General features: G+C 44.9%; 1 protein-coding gene across 1 annotated transcript in view; it reads left to right on the top strand.

Annotated features, from left to right (window-relative positions):
* Positions 1 to 24,480, top strand: part of T265_04079 (hypothetical protein) — a gene marked incomplete at both ends in the record, with an annotated part of 36,049 nt that continues 11,569 nt past the window's right edge. Inside the window, 16 exon segments of the mRNA XM_009168725.1 lie at positions 1 to 22; positions 37 to 158; positions 677 to 959; positions 1,461 to 1,495; positions 1,532 to 1,654; positions 1,689 to 1,755; positions 1,803 to 1,878; positions 1,914 to 1,998; positions 2,031 to 2,115; positions 5,390 to 5,466; positions 8,196 to 8,384; positions 8,477 to 8,685; positions 10,705 to 10,841; positions 12,453 to 12,697; positions 14,240 to 14,397; positions 17,599 to 17,728. Of these exon segments, the coding sequence (XP_009166989.1) occupies positions 1 to 22; positions 37 to 158; positions 677 to 959; positions 1,461 to 1,495; positions 1,532 to 1,654; positions 1,689 to 1,755; positions 1,803 to 1,878; positions 1,914 to 1,998; positions 2,031 to 2,115; positions 5,390 to 5,466; positions 8,196 to 8,384; positions 8,477 to 8,685; positions 10,705 to 10,841; positions 12,453 to 12,697; positions 14,240 to 14,397; positions 17,599 to 17,728 (2,043 nt within the window).

A 24,480-nucleotide genomic window follows, 5' to 3' on the forward strand; every position in this document is an offset into this window, starting at 1 on the left:
ATGTACCGCTTTGACGCCCTGGGTATCTCAAATTAGCAAATGCGACCCGGGTCTTGGAGATTCGTGCATTGACCTCATCTGTCACACTACGGTCAGAACCGACACAACATCCAGGGTACGTAAAGCGCTCCACAACTTCGAATGCCTCTTCCTGGAATGTAAGTAGCGCATTCAGTGACTGCATGTCCACGAGCATGACCTTACATCTGCACATTCCATCTCGACATCGTCTTCGTTGCAGGCTATTTGAAAACCTTCCAGCATTCTTCTCATGGTCTCAACGATCACGAAAATAAATAGTAATGGAGATAGGGAGCACCCGTGACGGACACCACTTTGTGTACGGATGCTTTTTGGAGAGCTCTACACAACTCGCACACGTCTGGAAGTCTAAACATACAAAAACGTATCATGCTCACGAACTTCCGGGCATTTTGTAGCATCTTAGAAATCCAGGAATACTAAAATTGTGCGTCGTTTGTACGTATGGCGTTGTTCTAACACCTGACGGAGTGTGAAGATTTCGTCTACGCAACCACTACCAGGCAGGAATTCTGCTTGTTGTCTTCAAGTCAGTGTTTCAACTCCCACCATAAGGTGACGAAGCAGGAGTAATGCTGACAGTCCCCTAACGACCGGGGTCAAGCTGACCCCCTTGTGGTTACCACACACTAAGAGCCCCTTTTTGAAAGTGAACATTATCACCGACTCTGCCCAGTGGAAGTTCGGTGGCGCTGGAGAAATCATATGCAGTCATAAACCTCCCAGACCGTATGGGGTTCCACGTTCATCGTTCAGGGTTTTATGTCAACTGGGAGCTCCAGATGAGTGGCACCTGGTGGCCACGATAACTGCTGTTCGAAGTATTCAGCCCAACGGTCGAGGCGTTCTTTACTCTGGATGGTCATTCCCTTCCGATCCTTCGATTTTCGGGTATCCATTTTTCGTAGCGTGGTTGGGTATCTGCCTCCCGGACAAGAATCAGGGGGACCTTTGGGCATCTTGCGCAGCACTATGCTCGCCTTCTTTCGTTTCTCCACAAAGGTTCTGCAATCTGACCTTAAAGTTATCTGCACTCAACTAGCCACCGAATACAGCTTGGATTCTTGATGTGCATTGATGGCTATTCTCAGCAAGTTTGAAGTAGCTATTTCATGTTTCTTAGCCTTCCCGCATAGACTGACCTCACATGTAGAGGAAAAATCGGAACTTCAAAATCCTTATCACAAAATAAAAATGCGTGAGACCAAGTGGATACAGACACGCGGAACAGTCAATGGAACGTGTAGGTGAATTTATCTACCAAGATCACTGTATTAGTCTGGTGGACTGCCGAATGTTGGAGTAGTTTTTTCTTTCGTTTTTGACGTTATTTCCTGTAATAGTGCAGTGGTTTTGGTTTAATGCTGCTGGCGTAAACGGTTGACACCAAAACGATTTTTCGGTACATTCTGTTTCAGATGAGCACGCATGCAGTCATATATCCAACGAGAGGGTATGTTCATTTTGACCACTCCCAAATCATTTTTAGTGTCCGGTTTCACCAAGGTTTGCTGGTGCTTTCGAAATTACTCAAGGTCGTCGCTTACTTTACGGCCTTCGAGTTTTTGAGACACATACCAACGGTATCATTTCTGCTTCTTTTGAAGCTAAGGTAATAGTTATTACAGTTGGACTTCAGTTTCCAGTGCTGCTTTAATCCTCTTGCCGTTGCAAAGGCCTTTCAGCACAGGACATGCTCTGACAAAATTACAGGTGAGAAGTTACTTTTACATGAGTACATTATATCCAGTGGTTTCAAGTTTGCAGGTTTTCTTTGGCAAGGGTGATACTCGATGCACTATGGATTGAGGGATTATACCTCTGCGGACCTTTCAGGTGCTTACAACGCCATACAATTTAACGCATATTAGATCCGTTTTATTGTTTGAGAATAGTGAACTCCTTGTTCTGGCAGCTGTCAGTACGGTTATGTACGGCGCTTCATCTACTTCCAAAGTAAATACTTATTTTCACATCTTCATTTCAAGGCACGTGGGGCCTTATTCTTCATTTTAGGTGTCATCAGTGTGGCCTTCTTTGACAATGATACGGTCGATGGAGATTCTCTACACCGTATCCTTTATTCCGTTTGTCTCACTAATCGATATGCAATAAATTTTCACGCGTATCTCCAACAGAATGGCAGCGCACCAGGAAAAATTCTATCCTATATCTCCCTTAAACCGCGTGGTACTAGAGGCATACTGTTATTGTCTCACTACATAACTACTTCTCCGATGGCGAGCTGCTCAACACCGATAAGTGGTGTTAACGTAGTATGCCATCACTATTTAGGGCTAAAGTTCATTTTATCTACCCTGTGGCAACACTATCGTCTTGAGTACTGTTTTTTGATGCAAAAGAGATACACCTTGACGTCGTCGGAGCTTCTCTGACGAACAAAGTCTCCTAGTCCTCCAGGTTGGGGTTGGAACAGACACAGTGAGTTGTTCCTAAAAAAACCGTGGTAGTATTCGCGCACTCACGCGCTGCTTCTCAATCAGGTTTTTAAGCCAAAAGCTCTGACTGAGGTCCATAGTCGCCCTCCTGTCTAGGTAAGGGCGTCGCAATAGTACCTCAGACCGCGTAAAAACGTGAACTTCATGACCAAAAATATGCTCAGGCCACATCGCCATGATGCCGTCTACTGGGTCACTTTACTTGCTGCGTACAGCAAACGAATAAGCAAAAATATGCAACTGCTGAGTCCTCTCCTCTTACATTTCCACCTGTTCCTTCACACCTAATTATAGGTGGCGAGAGTCCGGTATGAAGTACTTGTGTGAACATTAGTCGTAAACGTTTGTTGTTAGCTTTCGCTGCGCTTTCCCGGTATACACAAAACATCGCATTGTGTTTCGTCCTGGTTCAACTTCGTTACTGATGAAATACTGAGTCAGACGCTGGCGTTTAAATCGTTGCTGGTGAATATGCTGTCGATCTGGAGTACGCAGACGACATCATCCTCATCTTTGAAGACGAAGGCGAGGCACAAGCTCTGTTGAATAAACTGATGACCATCATGTCATCCTTCGGCATTCTCCTTGCACCTTCAAATGCAAAGTCATGCTTCGTAACTTGCAGTGTCTGAACGTACCCCTTCCAATTCAAGGAGAATTACTGGAAGTTGTGAGGTATTTTACGTGCCTCAGTAGTTGTATTAGCTCTGACGGAAGCGTATTTGATGAATTCAGTGCATGAACCTGAAAGGCCAGAATTACGTCTGCTGATTCGCTTTACTTGTGGCATCAAAACGGCATATCGTTGGGTCTCAAGGGTCACGTGCACCAGGCTGCAGTAAGGACTGTGTTGCTGTATAGTTGCGAAACATATCAGGCATCTTCGGGTTTTCAACCACGGATGCTTCAGAAGCGTTGCTGGTGTCAGACAGCGACAACGATGCGAGGTGGTCAGAAAACGGGTTGTGCAGCACGTACTTCAATCAATCGCGGGGAACACGCAGCACCATTAACTGTGGTGACTCAACCATATGCTACGAACGCCGAAACACCGTCTACCGAAACGAGTGTTGTTTTCCCCGCCTCCCTCATAATGGCGCAAACCGCGATGTGGTCAACGTATGGCTTGGCAGAAGGCTGTGAAAGATTACGGAGGTTTGTTGTTGGTTCGGCATACCTTCCAGGATGGGGTCCTTGTGGCACCTTTTACGCTTGATTAGAGGCATTACAAGAAATCGTGACTGATCGTTTGTCAGTGACGTTCGTGCTCTCTCTCTAGATATTCTGACTGAACGTATGGAGGTGTGAGCACTTCGGATTGCTTGCAGTAAGTTTGTACCAGGTTCCTCCCTAATCCACTGCCCTCTCTAATTTTCTCTTTGAGGCTTTAAATATAAATTAACTTTGTGGTTTTACGGTGATGAAGCTTAATTGTCAACGTTGACGTTTCTGTCTCTGATGGTGGTGATGTCTTCAAAGCCGGAAGTCGCTTGGCGAGATAGTGGTACGATGCCTGGTTCATTCAATGTTGATCACTTTTGTCCATCGTCGAGTGCCTGGCGAATTACCCACAACTCGGTGCACCTGTATTTGAAAATTTGGAAAATACGTTAATTTTTACTTGGTCTCAATTTTCAAAGAGCTCGGATACCGCCCTTCAGCAGAGGCGAGTCTGTTTAGACCTTCTGTTCTGACTGTAAGATCCGTGGTTCTAACCCGACCCCTGTTTATGCTTGGGATACCTGGTAGTTTCCCAATCGCCATGTCTCCTGGTGGCATGGTTAAACACCAAAAGATCGAACGGCTGAACGATTTTTTCGCCATTATTAGGGTCCGTTAGGTCATCTTGGTCTATCAGGAGCGGACGAGCCATCGCACTGTACCAATGCTATGAATATTGGATCACAGCAAAAGGAATACTAATCACTCGCACGTTCGATATCTCGTTTTTTCTTGAGGCAGCGGATGTGATAGTGCACCCGCCGTGGAACAGTAATTCACAATTTTCCTACATGATCTTACTTGAATTCTTGTGATGTACACTTTAACATTCATTTAAGCTAATGTACATGTAACGGTAGGATGGGATATAATTGAATCAGAAGTTCATACTTGAGAAACCACGGGGTACTGTGACCCAGAAAATCTCTCTTGGGTAGTTGCAATAATGCCAGTGAACTGGCGGAGGGTTGAATTTCCTTAGTAGAAGGGAAGAGCGTGGGTCTTGTCTATATCGTTGGTGTCAGTGTGATACCGGATTCTCTGTCACTGGTGAACAGCTTTTACAACGTTGCATTGCGCCCAATCATAGATCAGTCGTGCGACTATCTCGAGTAGATGATCAATGAATGCTCGGTGTTTAACCATCGATATCTCCGACGCACCTAAGGAATTTCGTGGGAACATCAGATCAGTAGTATTGAAGAAGTAGCTCCTTCCCATGGGGAGCGTTCGTCGGGTCACGCCCTTTTCACAGTATTGGTAGGTGGAAGTGATTAGGCAATGTCCTGTCAGCTGGGTTTGAAACTTCGTGCAGCAAACTCATTTGCGTCAGCAGCCGTCGTCTCCCTGGGTGACAACAGTCAAAATCCTGGCTCAGTCACGTAACCAATGGAATTCCCGCATCAGAGCACCGCCTTCATACTCAAAACATAATAAAAAAAACCGAAAGTAACTTTCTCCGCCGGTAATGTGTTTACTGCAGCGTTGCAGCCTGTCGCCCCCCTAATGCGTAACCGTCTCTTCGCTATCGATGAATGATGAATGAATGCGTGACCACTAACTCGGTTAATTTTTTAGTGGCTGGTGTGCTGGCGCGCTACGCTACTCACTTCTCTACCATGGTACAATCCACATCTGCAGGTTCTCCTTAACTGTGGTAACTTTAGCTGAAGGTGTTCACAAAAGTCTTCTGATACACAAGCTTTACGAACTGTTTGCCAACTTTGGTCTTTCGGATCATAAAGTAAGTCATACAAATCTTTCTGGTCACACTTATTGATGATATTTCAGAGATGTAAGACTGTTCGTACCACTACTACTATTATCATACTATTATCATTTATTTTTGAAGAGCATGGTCACAAACATAAAAAGTGAATGCAAGCGATGAATGTGAAAGAGTAACAGGAGAATATGGGAGAAAAGAGAGAAACGTCTCATTCGAAATCATGCCAAGAACAGTGCCAGTCTGATGAGGTGAATCCCAAAGTATGTAAAGATTTTGGTATGGGAACACGCGTCTAAAGACCAACAACCAAAGAAAGGACAAACAATGGTGAATGCTCTTCAAGGCGCAGTGTGCGCTAGTACAGTCAAGACTCGCACATCAGGCAACAAATTGTCCGTCATACTGGGTCTGGTGTGAGATTAAATGGCAAAAATGTACCTTCAACGCCATGTGCCACGCATAAAAGTGTCATAAGTACGCAGAGAGCCCACAATGGCAAGCAAACACAAGTCAACATTTATGGGTTTCTAGTTGCCTGGTTGTGTTTTGTTCCTTCCGGTTATTTATCCCATTTATTAAGCTCGGACTGGACAACCTTTCGAGTGTCTTACGACTTCACATTGTCATTCCATCTTTAGTTGTTTGTATCTCGACTTGTGCTTGAGGCATTGAGGTGGACTGACCAACCTTGACTCAAGTTGTTTCACGTTCCGATGCGAAAATTGTCGAACTGTTTGCATGCTCTATCTGGTTAGTTTTATAGTGAAGACAACGAAACGTGGGACATAGCGACGAGTCCGAACCATTGTGACCAAGCATCACCGGGAAAAAGGGACTGGTGGCTCTATATACGATTTTCCTGTCATATTAATTCACTTGTCAGAGGTCAATAGGTTCAAGCGTTGGAGTTCAAACCTCCGTTCAGTCCCACGTTTTGCAATTCAAATAGAACTAGAACTACAAGATTGAGCTTCGAGTTCCGTTTGATCACTTCCCGGAGCGGAACACGTGACAACTTGAATCGATGTTGATCAAGTTCTGATTATCGTTATCTATAAAATAATCCTAAATACAAGCAACTGCCAGTATAATAACGTTGTGAAGGCTTAAAAATTCTCATACATCAACTAATAATATCGGTTTACGGAATCACTGTGTATCAACTATGGAGTAATATTGTTCCTTCTAAAACTCGAAGAACAATTCATTGATCAACCCATCATTTTTCAGTCACAATGCTACCTCTAAGAGATTCATTCCTCTTTCTGCGAAATGAAGACATTTTCAGACAAGAACGGCCGGTTCCAAGACTGTTTCGACCTTTTCCAAATGGAGGTCCTTTGGGGATGTCTTCCAAGAGGAGAATGACTTGCGCACCTACAGTGAATATTGTTTTCTCTACCTATTTTGATTCCTTGCTAACCTGGGACTCAGTTGTGCAGTTGACTGCAAGAGTGTGGCCCATCACCAAATGCACAAGTTTCTCGGAACTCCCTCTCATTTACAGGACGAAACTTGTGAATTTCGGAGAAATTCACCCCCTCGTTACAGCATTTCCAACACTGTACTCAGGTCTTTTGCACATCAGGAAGCTTCTTTCTAGCTAGCGAGTTCCGAACTATTCCGTACCATTCAGTTGGTATTAATCCATTAAACCTGCTCATGGTACCATCATTGTTTTCTGGGAACTAATCCACACCCCAGACGACTAATCGAAATGAGGGTTTTGGGTCTCCGCTGGTGATGGTCTTTCTTGGAGAGACTATTTGGTATTATTGCATAAGATCGTGTTTCGTTTTACCTGTTGGGAATTCACCGTACCGTATATAAAATGAAGGGGTGGTAGCGTAACGTATGAGGATCCAAGAGGGCGATTAGCTGAAAAGTGTGAGAACCACTGCTCATGATTGCGCCTGCCTGTGCAGGTTGATTGCAAGAGATTGGTTACTTACCCTTCAGGAATACCACAACCTGTGAGGGCGAGATAGCTTAGTGGTTAAAGCGCGATTTTACTTCCCGGAAGGTCCGTGGTTCGAACCTGACCTCTGCCCCTCGACTTCCAGTCTAGATCTGTACAGCCTGGTCGACCTCTGCCCCTCGACTTCCTGTCTGGACCTGTGCAGCCTGGTAGTATCCCAGCCTTCGTGACATGGCAGCCAGACACCGAAAGTTTTTACAACTGAACGATTATATCCCTATTTTTATGATGCGACTGAATTCGCTCCTTGTTTTTGAGCTTATTCTAGACAGGATCTCTCTGCTGTATTGTTCTGAGGAATCGGTAGAAGTCAAGCATGTTCCGTCCTGGCTATATAATCTAATGTGCTCCTTAGGCGAGACCGCTTTGTATCCCGTTGATGTCGAAGTTTGTTGCATCAAAAGCGGCGTTAGTAGTATATGTTCTGCAATCTAGTGTTTCCACGCTTCAGTTTTCATTCCTCATTCGTCGCTCCGTATTCAAGGGTTCACACGTGTAATTAATGCTCAGTTTTAGGTTCAGTGTTTGAAGTTGTGAGCAGTATACCCTAAATCTAATGTGTGTAGGCTATTAAAAAAGATCACAATTGGCAATTGTGTTGCTGTTCCCATATAGGTAGGATTTCTAGATTCTTACGTTCCATGTTTTTTTTTAATATATACCATCAGCAGTACCCTATTTTTCCCTCTACCTTGCAACTTGAACGCTCGTTTTCACGTTCCTTAAACTTCTTCATTCTCGGCCACTTGCATAACTTCTTCTCTAGGTTGGCGTTGTCATCCTATTTCTGGCGGTGTGTCTGGATGCAGGATGTGCTGCGCTGTCGAAAAATCTGGTCACTTCCGTAGGTGGCGCGAAACGCTTGCATGCATTGGCTGCCCCCGTCGGCTTCGGTATTTTGATTCCCATTTTCTTGCTCAGTCATTTCTGGGGGACTGGATTTTCGCCTTACCAAGTATGCCTACTATTTTTAGAAATGGTTCAAACAGATTGAGTGGGCTTTACTCACTCTATCACTCATTTCATCCCACTGCTCTGCCAATTTAGACCCCAATCGAGAGAAACGAGCGGAGTGCGATTTTATCAGCAAATTTACAAACGGGCCCGCTCATGTACCTGCTCTTGAAGCTGAGTTTTGTTGCTGTGACGATCGTGATGGATTTTTACTTCACAAGTTTGGTGAGCGTGCGTTTGGGTGCACAAGCTACCACTTTTCTGGCCAAGCTGTGTGTCACCATTACGGCTCTAGTTCTAAGGTGGGTTCTCACTTGTTATTTACACTGATGTTTGCTAAATGGAAACGTTCCACCTGTGTATTTCGGATAGGTTTTAGGGTACATTTGGATGACGGAATCACCATAATGCATAGATTTGTATTATCCTTTCAAAATCGGCTGTTTCTTACTGCTCACGAAAATAATATGCTAGGGAAGGGAGATTCACAGTCAGAAACCCATTATAAGGTTGATGAGCGTCAAAATGGTTAAAAACATGAATCGTTGGGACATGGATAATACCTCATTACTCAGAAGATGAACAGTGTATGAATAAAGTAACATTTGTGGAGCATCGTAGAAGTTGAGACGGATAAAATTTGAAGGTACTGGATCCACGTTCGAGGCGTTAGACAAACCAGTCACATCGCTCAAGCGTGAACAGACGTGGTTATTCGCGCGCTCAGCGTGTGCTGATAGAGTGGTGGCAACACACTCGGCTTACGTGTTGAACGCCCTCAGTTCCGTCTGGATCTTCCAAGCTAGCGTTTCCGTCAAAACTACCACCAAGGTGTACAACGTGTCGTAACGCCCAAAACCAGGTCAGAAACACATGTACAGCGCTTCGTATATGAAGCGTATGTGGCGACAACATTTTGGAAATTCTGACGCCTTCTAGATGTATTCAGCGGATAATGGGTCATGATTGGTTGTTGCTTGTGCACTTTCGGTCAATCGGAGCTTACCTCGATATTAGACCGGCATGTAACCCAAGCTTCTGGCTAGTCGCATAAAGGATAGGCTTCTTGGTCATAACCAACCGCCTAACTGCGGGCAGTAAAGCATTGTCGGCGCAGAATTCCACCTAACAAGTCAGGCGCGGTCAAGAATATGGACCGCTGATAACCTCTAATGGGAGTGAAATTTGAGTTCAATGCTTCCTCTCTTTGGTGTGGACTCAACAGAATAGTTGCGCCAGGACAAAAGGATGGCTGTTCAAACGACAGTGATGTGGACGTGTAAACTTCTGGGGTCATGTATGACGACTCCGGTAGTCTTATTTCAACCGCCACTACATTAAAGGGAGGATTTTGACTTTGGTCGAGTGTTCTAATCTCTTTCTTCTCTGGGTTTATGAGACCCGACAATATTTCAACCCACATTCAACTAGGACACATACAAAAGCCTCGTCATATCCTTTTGTATGGTGGTATCGACCGATTCGAATCGTTTACCACATACATCAAGATGCGTAAGCAAATACATACGGCTGCTGATATCTCCCCTGTTTTTTTTCATTCTTATCCTCTCATTGATTTTCTGCTCCACTTAATAATTGATTCTGTCGATCCCAGCCGTAGTTGTATCAGACATCCAGGGAAGCGACCAGTTGGACTCCATCGCATAGGTTTACCGCTTCGTGTTCGCTATTCAGACCTTGTTCCCCAGTTTTTATTACAGCCTTTAACGTACGAACCCGGTCAGAAGGTTAATTTTGCTCTTTCTCTGGATACTTTATGGGTAGACATATGTCGGACACAATTTTAAGTACGCTTATTGCTATGATCCAGAAACTCGGGGACTGCGCCTATCTGATGAGCCCCAAGAAGGCGAAACCGGTCGTGGGCTGTCGAAGAGTATTCAGCAACCTTGTGAGTAGTTTCCTTCATGAAAACACGGCCACCTCTTTCGGTTCCTCTAGGTAAACAAACTTCGTATGCCAAAAATGAAGTCAAAGATGTTTGAATTACAAGCATATTTTTCCTACAAAAATTAGATGGATCAATGATGAACACGATATCACGGTTAGAATGCTGACTCATAACACACATTACCTGGGTCGGCATATTATGCTCTTATTAATGGGGGATCAGGTAGGAACTCAAGGTGAACTGTAGCTGCATTTTTCTTTCACTTTGTTTTTATCGTTGTTTTCAACCAATCGTGACCGTGTAGCACAATATATCGAAGGATTTGAAGAGAATTCGTTCTGACTGTGTAGTACATCTGTGGGTCATTTGCTCACGTGTGTTTCACTCATCTGTCCCTATTTCCTGTCAGCCTCGTATGGGGTCCAGATTCGTACGTTTCGTTGCCCTCCATATCAGCGTTTCCAGGAGCGAGCTCCCAGACATCGGGATTATCTGTACATGGTCTTTCTGGTGGAGTCTTATTTGCCATGGTTTCGATTCTTTATGGTAAGTCCTCGTGTGTGTGCGCATTGACTGGCTCAGTACAGGATGTAAACGTTTCGCTCAGGTTTTTACATGCTGGGCCGGCATGTGTTTCTGAATTGGCCTGTAACATTGCGATACGCCAATGAATACCCGGGCACGTTGGCTAGTGACACATACGGTTTGCGCTGAACTGCATGTTCATTCACCTGGGTGCTCTTTACTCGGTGTAAACCCGAGGGAATAAGACCAGAGGGTGAAAGTTACGGGCAATTCCAAAGCCACCAGCATGCCCATAATTATCAACTCAAATGGATGCAGTGCGTTTATTGGGTCATCTTGTGCACCATACCATTCAGAACCCGCATCTCGGGCACACACATATGGCTAGTCAGTACCAGCTGTCGTTAAGCTAGATCTGAATAACGACGGTCATAGAGGGACGTTTACGTAAACAGTAAACTGCGGCAATATTCCTGAGCCACATACTGCTACACAGATCATAAAATAAAGTGTCTCATTTGGTGAAAATAGTTGAAAGGCGCGAACCTCTGCGGAAAATGTCCGATTCGACTCTGATGATTCGGGGTAAACGAATGATGTAGCCATCAATAGTACTGAACTGCATGTTCATTCACCTGGGTGCTCTTTATTCGGTGTAAACCCGAGGGAATAAGACCAGAGGGTGAAAGTTACGGGCAATTCCAAAGCCACCAGCATGCCCATAATTGTCAACTCAAATGGATGCAGTGCGTTTATTGGGTCATCTTGTGCACCATACCATTCAGAACCCGCATCTCGGACACACACATATGGCTAGTCAGTACCAGCTGTCGTTAAGCTAGATCTGAATAACGACGGTCACAGAGGGAGGTTTACGTAAACAGTAAACTGCGGCAATATTCCTGAGCCACATACTGCTACACAGATCATAAAATAAAGTGTCTCATTTGGTGAAAATAGTTGAAAGGCGCGAACCTCTGCGGAAAATGTCCGATTCGACTCTGATGATTCGGGGTAAACGCATGATGTAGCCATCAATAGTACTTTGGGGTGAGATGGCTCAGTGGTTAGAGCGCGAGTTTACTGACCGGAAGGCCCTTGGTTCTAACCCGACCTCCGCATCTCGACTTCCCCTGTCTAGGCTTGGGCAACCTGGCGATATCCCAGCCCTCGTGCTTCCTTCGCCTAGCATGGAAGTTAGGGTGTTACAGCTGAATGATGAACGGGTTAGGCAAGATATCCTTAAATAAGAGGGAATTTAACAATTTTGATTTCCTGAAGAAAATGAGTTTGAATGTTGGACACGAAAAATTATGACCGACAAGCATGTGTGTTGCAGTATAATAGGGCAGCGGTTGCACACACTGTTGCTGCTCAGTGTTTTACTACCATTGTTGGACTATTTTTCCCCACGGAAAGTAACTTCTATATGATTTTTACGAGTTCTCTAAAGACAGGAACTATGGCAACAATTTTAGTATTAAAGCCCCCTTTACAATAGTTTATTTTACATAGGCAATTCCCCACCCTTGAACCCACCTGTTCATTCATACCTTCTCATTTTTATCGGTTCCAACTTTCCCTAGCTTAGTGAGGTGTAGACTTTGATTCCAAATTTCTCCCTTATTTTAGCTTCGAATCTGTTGACCAATGTAAAACCTGGATACGGCCCGGACGGTGCATCCAGCGGACATTTCATCGGCTACTCTATGGCTGGTCTGCCTTTGTTCACAGCCGGGCAGACGCCATCTCATGGTGATGCACTTTTGAGCCACCCGGAAACAATGGGTCTCTGGTATCACGTGCGGACAACGATACGAGGTATCATGTCAGAACATTCATCCAGGAGAATATTCGCCTTTCTCTGTTTGAACCTTGTGAGTTGGATTTCCTCAGCTGTGATTTGACATTTGCCCCCCATCTATTGTGACAATACGCTTTTCACTCGCCTTTCTAGATCGAATACGTTTTCGGGATTTCAGTTGATTGTTTAACCAGAGCAATTTCGCAAGTCAGTATTTATGTACTCCATAACTAAACAGCAGTTAAGTCTACCTGGTAGCCCTTAGCTCTCCTAAATTCCCGTGAGTGCGGACGGAAAGTCGGAAGGTGGCGTGGCAAAGTCATGTGATCCATCCTTTAGCGAATGCATCCCTGCCATTCAGTGCAATACATAGGATTGTCTACACAAGCAAAGACCTCCGTCAGTGTGTTAACTTCTAGCAATCCCTCCGCAGAGCGACCAAGACCCCCATAGGGTAACGGCAGGCTAACAGTCTTGAATCGACCTGACCCAAGGGTTGTTGGAAGCGATTGTGGACTATGATGGCGATCATTTTGTGGAAAGGTGGAGTGGTGCTCATAATTTTTAAGACCGTTTTCGCTAGCTTCAATGAGGTCGAATGGACATCTGACGTCATCAGAATGTGGATCTCCAGACAAACCATTATGGGGACCACTGACCAGGATTGCGCACGCGAGTCATTGTGACACCGAATACTGATCATTCTAATAAATAACAGTGGGCGCTGGTGACCGGAAGCCAGCCGTCCCTAATAACCGAACATCACATCATTTGGACGGATGTGTCAAGTGCAGGACACGGACCAAACGAAGGAATGCTCTGATTGGTTAGAATGCCAGCCAATCCGGATCGAGCATCTTTGACTCGACGCTTCTCGGAGATTCTAGCACGACCTTGTCGAACACTCTATGGCTACCCTATAAGTACAGTTGTAATAATCTCCCTTTGTCTCCATAAAGGGCTGTGTAGAGCTCCCGTGCCTTTTGGAGCAGGAAGCCAAGGGACCGATACAGAGTTGCACTACCGTCCATCAAGTCACAGCAGCTGGTCTATAGCGCATGTCCAAGATTCGGAGAAAACGTGCGCAACTGGCAAATATTAATTCTTTTCAGGTGGATCGACTAACTCATGCTGCCGCTGTTACTGAGGATAATAGTGATGATGATTATGATGAGGAGGAGGGGGAGGACGTTGGAGGTGGTGTGGATTAGGATTTGGCTGACGGGGATTATGCAGATGTGGATGATGAGGAGGGTGCATTAGCATGAGGATGCAGAAGAGTGCTCTTGTTTACTTTTCTCTGGTGGAACGTGTTATCTCGTTTTTGTTGCGTAGGCTTTTTTCAATACTACTTGGTGAGTGGTGTTTTGGATTTTGAGAAAGTCTGTGTTTACTTGAGGTAACATTATTGATGTGGCTATTCCCCCCGCTATCTTTGTGGTCGATCACTTAGATGACAGAATCACGGTTTTAGTTGGGCGAGTTACAAATCAGCCAACTTAGGATGCCTACTGAAACTACTTGGCGTTTGCGAATAATGTCCTTTTTCTATTTCTGTTTGTCAAAGTGATCATATTTTGCTTGATTTTTGCCACTCACCAATTTCCTTTTGTAGGCCTTCACGTTCGTTGAACTCCTGTACGGTGTGTGGACCAATAGTTTAGGACTAATATCAGATGGGTTTCACATGCTTTTCGACTCGGCCGCTCTTGTTGTTGGCCTGTACGCCGCAGTAGTTTCACGTTGGGAACCTACACGTCTGTTTTCTTTCGGGTAAGTCAGTCAGTCATTTGTGGCCTCCTGTCTAACCTGTTGCTAGGCTCTGGTATGCATTTCGGTCTTTGCGGGAGCTGATGGGTTTGTGTTTTCGTTTATATCGGATATTTTTGTTCGTATGCGAGGTTAACCACATTCCCTTCGATAGAAATTCACCTGACCCTCCTTAACACTCGATTTTTTTTCACTGTACCCATGAGTACAAAGGAGATAGCATTGTCGCATGGCTCGCCGCCGGCTTGAATGTGTTTGACAATTTTATTAGCCAGCTTTCAAAGTTTGGGCTGCTCCGACATGTTACCTGAAGTTGATTGATCGGTCATCGTTCTCCGAAATGCCAGAAGAATGTGACAAGAGATTAGCAAATCCAATGGGAGGTATTCTTAAAGTAATGGAGTTGAGTATTATTCAAAGAAACGGCTACTACTTTCAGTCTGGCATCACGAAAGCGGTCATCAACTGCGGCACAGGTTTCGATACCAGGTGACCACTTGTGGTCATTAGCTAGGTTAACCCCGAGGTGTTCCACGGCTTGGGAGACGAATATTGTGAGCGATAAGCGATGGCAAGCTGCCCTTGAGATCCTGTTCACGCTTACTTCAAATGAAGGCGAAAGCAACGTATTGGCATTTTGAAACGATAGAAAGCGGAGAATTTTTTTAGGTCACCCAACAAATTCATCCATTTCAGCTTGTACTTCCTTGTGAGCTTCTGCATGGCATCAGTCGCGACCAGTTCTACTATCATCAGCATACTGGCAGAGAAAATCTAAAACAAATAGATTGTTGATATACACTTGAAAAATGGCGTTTTACGGCGCCTGTTTGAGCTGGTTCCGATAAGGGCTTTCATCTATCTGGTTAGCAAAGTAAACAAGTGCAAGTTTGCTCAAGCGCTGCTAAAAGGTACTCATAGTCTGGGAACAGTAAACGTGTGGTCTTGGTACGTCTACCGAGCGCTGAAGAAACCGAATGTTGAGGATGTGCGACAGTACCCAGTTTGAAGCGCGGGTAACACCTTTGGTTTAACACTGACCACTTGGTTTCAGGAAGTTTCGATTTTGTGAACATTGTGGTGGTAAAAAGACCTCGGTGTTATTCGGAAACAACCGATTTTGAGCCGGACTTTATGGGGAAATTCGAAATTCAAGTGAGGTCAGAGAGTCCGATCCACTTAGATCCTCTGCTTTCATCAATAAAGCCACAACGGTTACCTTGAAGATACTTTCCTTTTAATATTTTTTGTCTACCGTCTGTCTAACTCAGATATTTCCTTTGTCTTCCGAAATGTTTGAAGTTGGGCCTGCATCTGTTACGAGCACTGTTGCCATAATACTTCATCGTGAGGTCAATCGAAGCATACTCAGACGGTTTATCGAACGGCACACTGACCGTGAGTTAACCCAAGCGTTGATTACGGTGGGTATCACGCCCGTCAAACGGAAACAGAATGCATCGAGTGGTTAGCCAATTGAACGCGTTACAGCAGAGCGTTAGTTGATCAGTTGATTTCTTGGGGAGCAGTCATTTTGACAGGATAGGGCAGAACATTTATGGTGGGCACACACAAATAGTGGGGAATGGAACTCTCTTAGGTATCCATACCACATTGTGGATACGTTTGGTCGTAGCATGTTCGTGAATGCTGAGATAAATGCAAGTCATTTGAGTACATTTGATACGTGTATGCAGACATTCGAACAATTATTGTTCCCACTCGTTATTGGACTGATGGGTGGGCTAGTTGAGTGAAAAAACGAGTTGTTTCATGCCTATCACGTCATCGTGAACTGGCTTCTGTTCTATCCAGCAAAGTGCTCAGACCGGGCAACTTGTGGTCATGAGCAGGACTCTGCGCGGTATACCATCAGAGCGAGTGCACACGGATGCAAATAGATCTAACGCCAAATCCTTGCATTGGTGGTCGCTTCGAAACAAGAATGTTGTCCACAAAGTCATCAAAGTATGTCAGGTTTGACGGTGAAATGCCTGGAGAGTGTCATCAAAGTGTTTTCTGACGAGATAAGTTTCGCTGGAAATTTCACACCCTTTGCCTTAGCTTATCATGTGATCTCTCGCCTAATGACCGAAAATCATTCAACTCCAACCATCAGAAGTGGGGTTATGATGGAAAACACGAGTGATCGTACAATTCTACGCGGGGCGTATATTAGTGAATCAACTTAGTCTGTCTGTAGACTGGGTTCTATCATGTTGATCAGTCCAGTCTAACAGACTCTGTACCGAACTCGAATAGGGAGCAGAAATCAGTGAAGACGTGCTGTTAGAGAGTGTTTTGTGTGATAAAAATAATAAATAGGGAGCTCGAAGAATGTGGAGCCCAGTGAGTGTATTGCATTTTCCACTCTGGTTGAGTACGGGGTGCTCCAACAAACTCTGCTCGACGTAGCCATGACTAACATCATGGTCGGGGTCAGAACGTGAATTTACTGACCGGAAAGTCAGTTGTTCGAACCCGACCTCTGCCTTTCGACTTCCTCTGTCTGGGCTTGGGCAACCTAGCAATATCCCAGCCCTCGTGCTTCTTTTGTGTGGGATGGGAGCTAGGCACCGAAAGGTGTTACAGCTGAACGATTATCTTCCTTATCTTAGGAAAGAGCGACAATGTCACACAAAAATCTCCTTGGGGAATACTCTGCTTGAATAATTGCTTTAATTTGAAAATCCTTAGCTGCATGCTGTAGGTGTTCCGCCTTTCTATTCCAGCTTCCTGTCTGTTCACGTGATGCCTTTTACTAGTTTTCTTGGTTTGGCTCTGGGATCCCAGTGAGCACTGATTAGCTGAATCCGTCTGTTAGATGATTTCGCAAACCATTTGTGGTCATGTGTAGAGTGACTGGTCAACTGACTGTCTGTGCGGTAGTATTCAAGCTTTGTGGATCTGTTCACCGAACATTGTTCCGCTCCGTGTGACATTGACAGGACTCGGAAACCCACCACAAGTCGGGAGACAATGGCCACTAATCGCTTCCTCTGCGGTGCGCTTGACTGAGTGTTTTACTACGTCAGGGAATACTTGTATGCCGATTTCGGTGCGCTGGGGCACTCCCACTAAGAGAAATTCTAATGCATCGCTCCATAAACTCGCTTTTAAGAATCGTTTATTCACCTACCTTCCGTGTATGTATAAATCCTTGATCAGTGTAATTCTGGGGCTACAACTTCTTCCCCCTTTCAGTTTCCATAGTGCGGAGGTTCTGTCAGGTTTCGTGAATGCTCTCTTTCTCCTGGTTATTTCGGGATCGGTGTTTGTGAACGCATTGGCTCGTATCCATCACCCACCGCATATTCACACCGACCGACTTATGGTGAGTCATTCAAAATCCATTCTTAGCCTAGTTCTAGACTCTAGCTGTACGTTGAAGAGCGAAAATCATAGCACTCATTGTTCCCCAGCTCAGGAAACAAACGCACGACCAGCTATAAGATTGGCTGATGAAAATATGTCTCATCTTTTTACTTCGCTTATTTACTCGTACTGTTGCAATATTATGAGACTAAAATCTTGGGAGTTGTACACAAGAAACACGGTTGTATACTTTTATCTCACAGCGTGTCGTCGAGCGGTCCGTAGTTCGCACTCGCAATGCCTACGTACCAGAGAAACCAAACTATGGGCTCTATGTTCGGACAAATGTGGATCTGTTTGACCAATCGTTTTTCATGGGTCACTAGATGATGGTTCAGCAAAGCACTTGCAACCTCTGACATAACACAGATACGGTGGACAGCCTCCCAGACGATAACAGCAAGTTGCAATACCCAACGAAGTACTGGCGTTAAACCGGCGAAGCATTGTGGCTTTTCGAAACGGGTCGTACGGCCAACTTCCTCCCCCTCAATTGGCTTGGTTAAACTCAACTTAGATGGTAGCGCCTCGCGACTTGTCGACAATTTAGGGGTTTTGTGGCAGAAAGCACCTGTATCTGGCGTTTCCTTTGTATACTTCCTTCCACGATCCATCGAGCACGGCGGACGCTGTTTATTTCCGCCTCTTGAGTTGTAAGGTCTGCATGGCAACGTTGTCTCCGTAAATCTATTTTCGGTCAAATCGCACGCCCTGAAATTGCTATCAACGGTGTCGTGAGACAGGTTTCTACGTGTGTCGAAGTGTCGTAGATGCGTGGTGGTCCATGAGCTACCGAACTTGCTCCGATATCATGATGCCAGTTCGCAACTCTCATGCAAGAACCAAACTATCAACACTAGCAAGTGAACTGTCTGAGTTACAACCCGCGGTTCGATCAAAGCATGTGACATGGGCTCTATGTACGGACAAATGTGGATCTGTTTGACCAATGGTTTATAATGGGTCACTAGATGATGGTTCGTCCACTTGTCTTTTCAGCAAAGCACTCGCAACCCACTTATGAAAAGTATAGCCGATCCAGCAAAAAGACATTATTCCAGTCTCGCAAACACCGTGGCTTGTGTAACTTGTCAGCCAGGCACAAGAGTGAATATCACTCTTGATGAGACCCGCAGTCAAGCCTACCTGCATTACAATGAGTAGGGTGTGCGTGTCGATTGTGTTAACCCAGGTCAGTCTTCGTCGGAAACCGATGAGAACAACCAACACATGGAAACTAGGTTACCACGATCGTGCCATCACTTCCATAGGCGTGAATTTGACGGTGAACCGCTGGCGGTTTGTAAAACGTGCTGCAGTTCGCACCCGTAAACCCAACGGGCCTCTTCTGTAAACGGGTTGGAATTGGTTCGAGGTTGCCAACTGGATCGTGTCGAAAGAGTAAGAATTTCCAGCATAAACATTCGCATCACATAACCTTGAGGTTATCAAGTGCAAATCGACGTCGGATACAGTTGGATCACATGGCCATCAGCTACCAGTGGAGAGCCATAGTCCGAGATTGCAGTTCCTTCTGGGGCCTACAGCTTGAGTTTTATCTCGCCTGACAGTTGCTTTCCATTCAAACCCTCGCAACTAAGCAAGGAGCATGGCATTTCACCATAGAAAAACTGTCAACGCTTGACAGTATCGATCTGATATCGACACTGTGCCAAACCACTGTGGCATTAGCCTGGTAGCCGTGGCATCGAAGGCGCTCCCTAATTTTATCGTTTGAAGGTGAGTTGAACACAGAGAAAGACAGACTCGTGGAAACCAAGCTGGATTCTACCCTGCAATACGATGTACTAATCACATTTCAACCTTCCAACAGGTTCTGGAGAAGCGACACTGCTTCCGGTGCCCAACAGTGGTTGTCTTTCTTGACTTGACAACCGACTTTGACTCTGTGGAACGTCAGGCGCTGTGACAGTGTCCGGAGCAAAGGTGTCCTCTCTAGCTTGACTTAACTGATTGGACCTCCTTCCGCCTTAAATCTCGACCAACCTCGGAACCTAGTCATTTGGCCTGACGAAGCTTTTGTGTCAAAAGCGAAACGTTGCCCAGCAACAAATATACCGATTGTCACCAAACTTTTTCCAAAACGATGACTACCCAGTCGATTTCAAGTATTTTTCACGTGATTGAACACTTGCAACCTACCTATGAGAAGTATAGCTGATCCAGCGAAAAGACATTATTCCAGTCTCGCGAACACTGTGGCTTGTGTATCACAAAAGTGATATAACTTGTCAGCTAGGCACAAGAGTGACTGTTACTCTTGACGAGACCAGCAGTCAAGCTTACCTGATTACAATGAGTAGGGTGTGTGTGTTGATTGTGTTAACCCAGGTCAGTCTTCGTCGGAAACCGGTGAGAACAATCAACACAGGCAAACTAGGTTACCACGATCGTCCCATCACTTCCATAGGCGTGAATTTGACGATGGACTGCTGGCGGTTTGTAAAACGTGCTGCAGTTCGCACCCGTAAACCCAACAGGCCTCTTCTGTATACTGGTTTGAATTGGTTCAGGGGTGCCAGCTGGATCGTGTTGTTCACTCTCGAAAGAAACCAGTCTGTTGTAGCTAAACAGGATGGTCAGTCACATTTGGTGTTTTTGAACTGTTGGGTCACCCAGATCGACATCCGGGGTACCCGGTCGGCACCACTTGGAGGTTGATTCAGCGCGCCGACGTTATCGATTGAAAAACCCCTATCGGCTGCGGATCATTCCACATACCCTTCACAATTCTCTTACGCAACCGAAAACGCCTGAAGCATTTGTTTACGTAATGCGAATTAATTTGAGACAACCAATTTTATGTGTGCAATACGCATTGACTCAAAACATCCACCTACCGTGTTCGTACTCATCCACTGACCATTTTACTTGTTCTTTCTCATTGTTGTTACACACCTGTGTTTTATGCAGACGGCCAACGAATGTGAAAGAGATGTTATCATCTTGTCGGTTGTTTTGTGGCGGCTTTGTTGAAACCGCAGTTTTCCAAAACTAGGAGCTTAATTGAGACCCGAGATCGAAACGAACAAGCAAACACAGTACGTGTACACACTGTTTCCACCGCGATGAAAAAAATGTTGCTCCAAGAGTGTGTGTCGCAGATGATGTTCTGGCCCAATGATTGGTCATGCAGATGTCTTACCATGCGGTTCACGTTTGACGAACTGGTCACAGTAGGAGGCACGAGTTTGTTCTCATCATCGCTAAAGGGAATGAAATAGAATTTGACCTTGTTTGTTTGCCGATGTGGTTTGGTCTGCTAGCTGGCTAACTATACCAGATTTTTCTTGTACTACGACGTTATGAATATAAGTCATCCCAGCGCTGACAATTGCATTGTCTGGGTTAGGCGATATCATACTTATTGCCCTTATATCATTCATTTCTTCTTTTTAAAAAGATAGGGATGACTTTGGACCGCCGGCAGGTGTGATTCCATTTTATTCAGGGCTTCCGGGTGTTGCGTCTGATTTGTGTGTGATCGTTTTCTTTTTGTTTTGGACTTGGCTATCGTTTCTTTGATGCTGCTTGCAGGCCGCTGAAAACTGATAGAACTACGCCCATTATGTGGAGTTTTTCGTTGAGGTGGTCAGTTAATTTGCTATGCTGGTCGTCGCAGCGTGCTGTGTACAAACATCCAACATTATCAGGTTACATTCTGATGTGTTTCAAAGTTTTTTTAGGTGTTGTGGACCATCTTTTGACACCTTAGGTCACCTTCCATCTATCACAGCGACAAAGAAGGGTTACTACTACAACCCTACCGATCATTTTGCTTTGCATTTAACTGGACGACATTCTTTTGAATAGTATCCAACTTGAGTCAAGCTTGTTTATCAAAACTTAGTAACAGTTATATCCAAGAGTTTCCCATGCCACCTTCCCGGAGCTGAGAGGTCGACTACTGATTGTATAGCTGATTAACAGTATGCACTGCGCGATCTCGTGTTTTTTGGTTGCAACATTCAACGGCAACCATTTTACGTAGCTACTTGTTACCTTCAAACTCTTCTGTGTGTGACCCCTATTTAATTACACTTTACTGCAGTCAGCATACCGTCGTTATACCGTCACTGGTCGCCCTCGATTTTTGTCACCCATATTAACTTGCAAAGATGGTCATTATACCGTAATCCCGTTGTTGACTATCTGTCACCCAAATTTAGCTTATTGTGCCGGATAGACTACGCGATTCAGTGCGCGTTATTGGTGCCGGTAGCCATGTTTTAACCTTGACTTTTGTAGAACTTGCGTTCACATAACCCTCGTTTGAAAAGTCTTGCTCCTGGCGCAGTCATTCTGAGATATAGTGCAGTCCCCCGGATAACAGATGTATCGGACTTGATACACTTTACTATTCAGGGGAATGTCTTATGAATGGTTGTTCTGCTCCAACAAAACGTTCACAACCAAGTTACCAAGTTCGGCCATCCATACGACCTGAGATATTACAGTCCCCTGGGCAACAAAATGTATCGATATGTTTGGACTTGGTTAATTATTGAACTCGGTATGGCGCCGTTTCTACTTACTATTATTTTTTCAGAAAGAGAGAAGATGAGCCATATTAGCCATTTCGGCCAAATGTGAAACGAGCCGCGAGCGCATTCGTGAAATACCAAACCTTTCGCAACGCAACTGCATTTTCTGCAGCTGCACGTTCGTTATCCCCAATAACACTATGGTCGACCCCAGGAATACCCGAGCTTTTAAATAACTGGATTTATTCCAAAAACCAATAGATTTGTGATCATCGAATCCTCTCTGAGGGCTGATGACCTTGAGGTGAACAGTCTGATTGTACTCGATATCTGGGTCACGTTGACCTATTTTCTTGGGTAGTTATATGTTCTTGATTCGTCACCTTCAGTTTGCCATTAGTGCATTTTTCGTTGCACCTAACAGTCATGCTGCGTCTGCCACTTCGATTCAGTTGTCTCTGAATTCCCACCTGCGAGGTGACCATTCAGAACATCTTCTATTTTGTCGACCCTTGTTTGAATCTTGTTTCTAAAACCTAACAACCGCCTGATCTTGTTTGTGTGCGTTTGTGTGGATGCTTCGTTCAGTCACACCCTACGCTTTCTCGCACTACCTAATTGGCTTTGTCGATGTGATTATTTTGTCTTCGCTGACCTTCACTCAAGGTCGTCATTCGTCAAGGTCACTATCCGTAACGATAGAACGTCGTCCATTCTTTGATGGTAAAAGAAGAAAATGCTCTTAGATTAATCCACAACAAACATTCCGACGTAAGCCGACATGTGCAGCCCGTGACCAAGCCACTTCAAACTGTCACAGGGTGACTGACAGTCGCACCAGTAGTCATTTTTATCACCACCTTATTGTGAGTTGACCAACATCAGATTATGCTGATGAGAGTTTTTGGAATTGGGCTCACATGTCACGCGGAAAGGTACTACCGACTTTTGTGGCCCGCCGCTGCATACCTCCGAGATGAGGCGCCGGCCATTAACCAGAAAAAAATGAATACACAAAATATTACGATAAGTTGTTTGGCTTTCAGCCCACTGAGGCCAAAGTCTCCGAGTCCGGTGACCTCACTCCTCTTCAGTTTCTTGTTTATTTTTGGCGTGCGAACCTTCATCCAAAACTTCCCATATATGGGTTGCAGCTAGGGTTGGTAGATTGTGTCTAAAGCTTTTTTCATGGTCGCCGTGTCTTTCAGAACTAGAGCACCAGCGCTAGAACCCCCACGAGCCCGGTTTATTCTCCTTGTAAACCATCTAGCCTCAAGTCTTTCATGTGTAGGACCCCATGTGCCAATAGCTTGAATGTCATCAATCTTTCATGTGTAGGACCCCATGTGCCAATGTCATCACAATTCTACTCTGATGGGTGACTGAAAAAAAGCGCCCAACCATGTGACCGAACTAGGTCACTCTACGACGAATACCTAATTTTCTGTTTAGGTGCAGTTGTAGATCTGCTACAAGTGGATGGTCGTGACGATCAATGGCTGCTAAGAAATCAAACGGTAGATAAAGGCTTCAATGAGGTAGTAAAATCGTACATGACCCATCCGGGAGAGATAAAATGGTAAGTGGGGCCTGCAGTCACAGAAGTCTAATAACAAGAACATTGTTAGGTGTCATTCACCGACTGCATTGCGACAGCGCTAAAATGATTTCCTCATCCCTACTTTAGTTGCTTGCCCATTTATTGATGGATGACATTCGGTGCATGACTATTCTAAGTAGTGTAGATCTTACGCACCCAGATATGTTAGTGTGTACAAATATGTGTACAAACATAACTGGTCACATTTACTTTCCATCAATGTTTGGATAGCTTTTAATCTCTAATAACTTGATTTGGACGACTCCCTACAGCCCCAACCATCTCAGGACAGCGGTTCACGTTTTCTCAGGGCATATGACATACCTACAAAGTGATCTCCGTGGTTGTTTGTTCATGCTTCTGGTTGAGCATTTCGTGTCAATTTTCCAGGCAGCAGTAACGTCCCGGTAGTTAAAATGTCAGTTACCAAATTTTTTGCAAATGAGTGTTTTGCTGATTTCGTGCAATTTGGATGAGTGTATATTCGCTAATTTCGTGCAATTTGGTTTCAAGTAGAACATAAGGTTGACGGAAACTCGGGGCTGCGCCTACCAGATAAGCCCTAAGAAGGCCGAAACCGGTCGTAGGCTGTCGAGGGGTTTTCAG

The sequence above is a fragment of the Opisthorchis viverrini genome (assembly GCF_000715545.1).
Source record: "Opisthorchis viverrini unplaced genomic scaffold opera_v5_64, whole genome shotgun sequence".
NCBI classification, from domain to species: Eukaryota; Metazoa; Platyhelminthes; class Trematoda; order Opisthorchiida; family Opisthorchiidae; genus Opisthorchis; species Opisthorchis viverrini.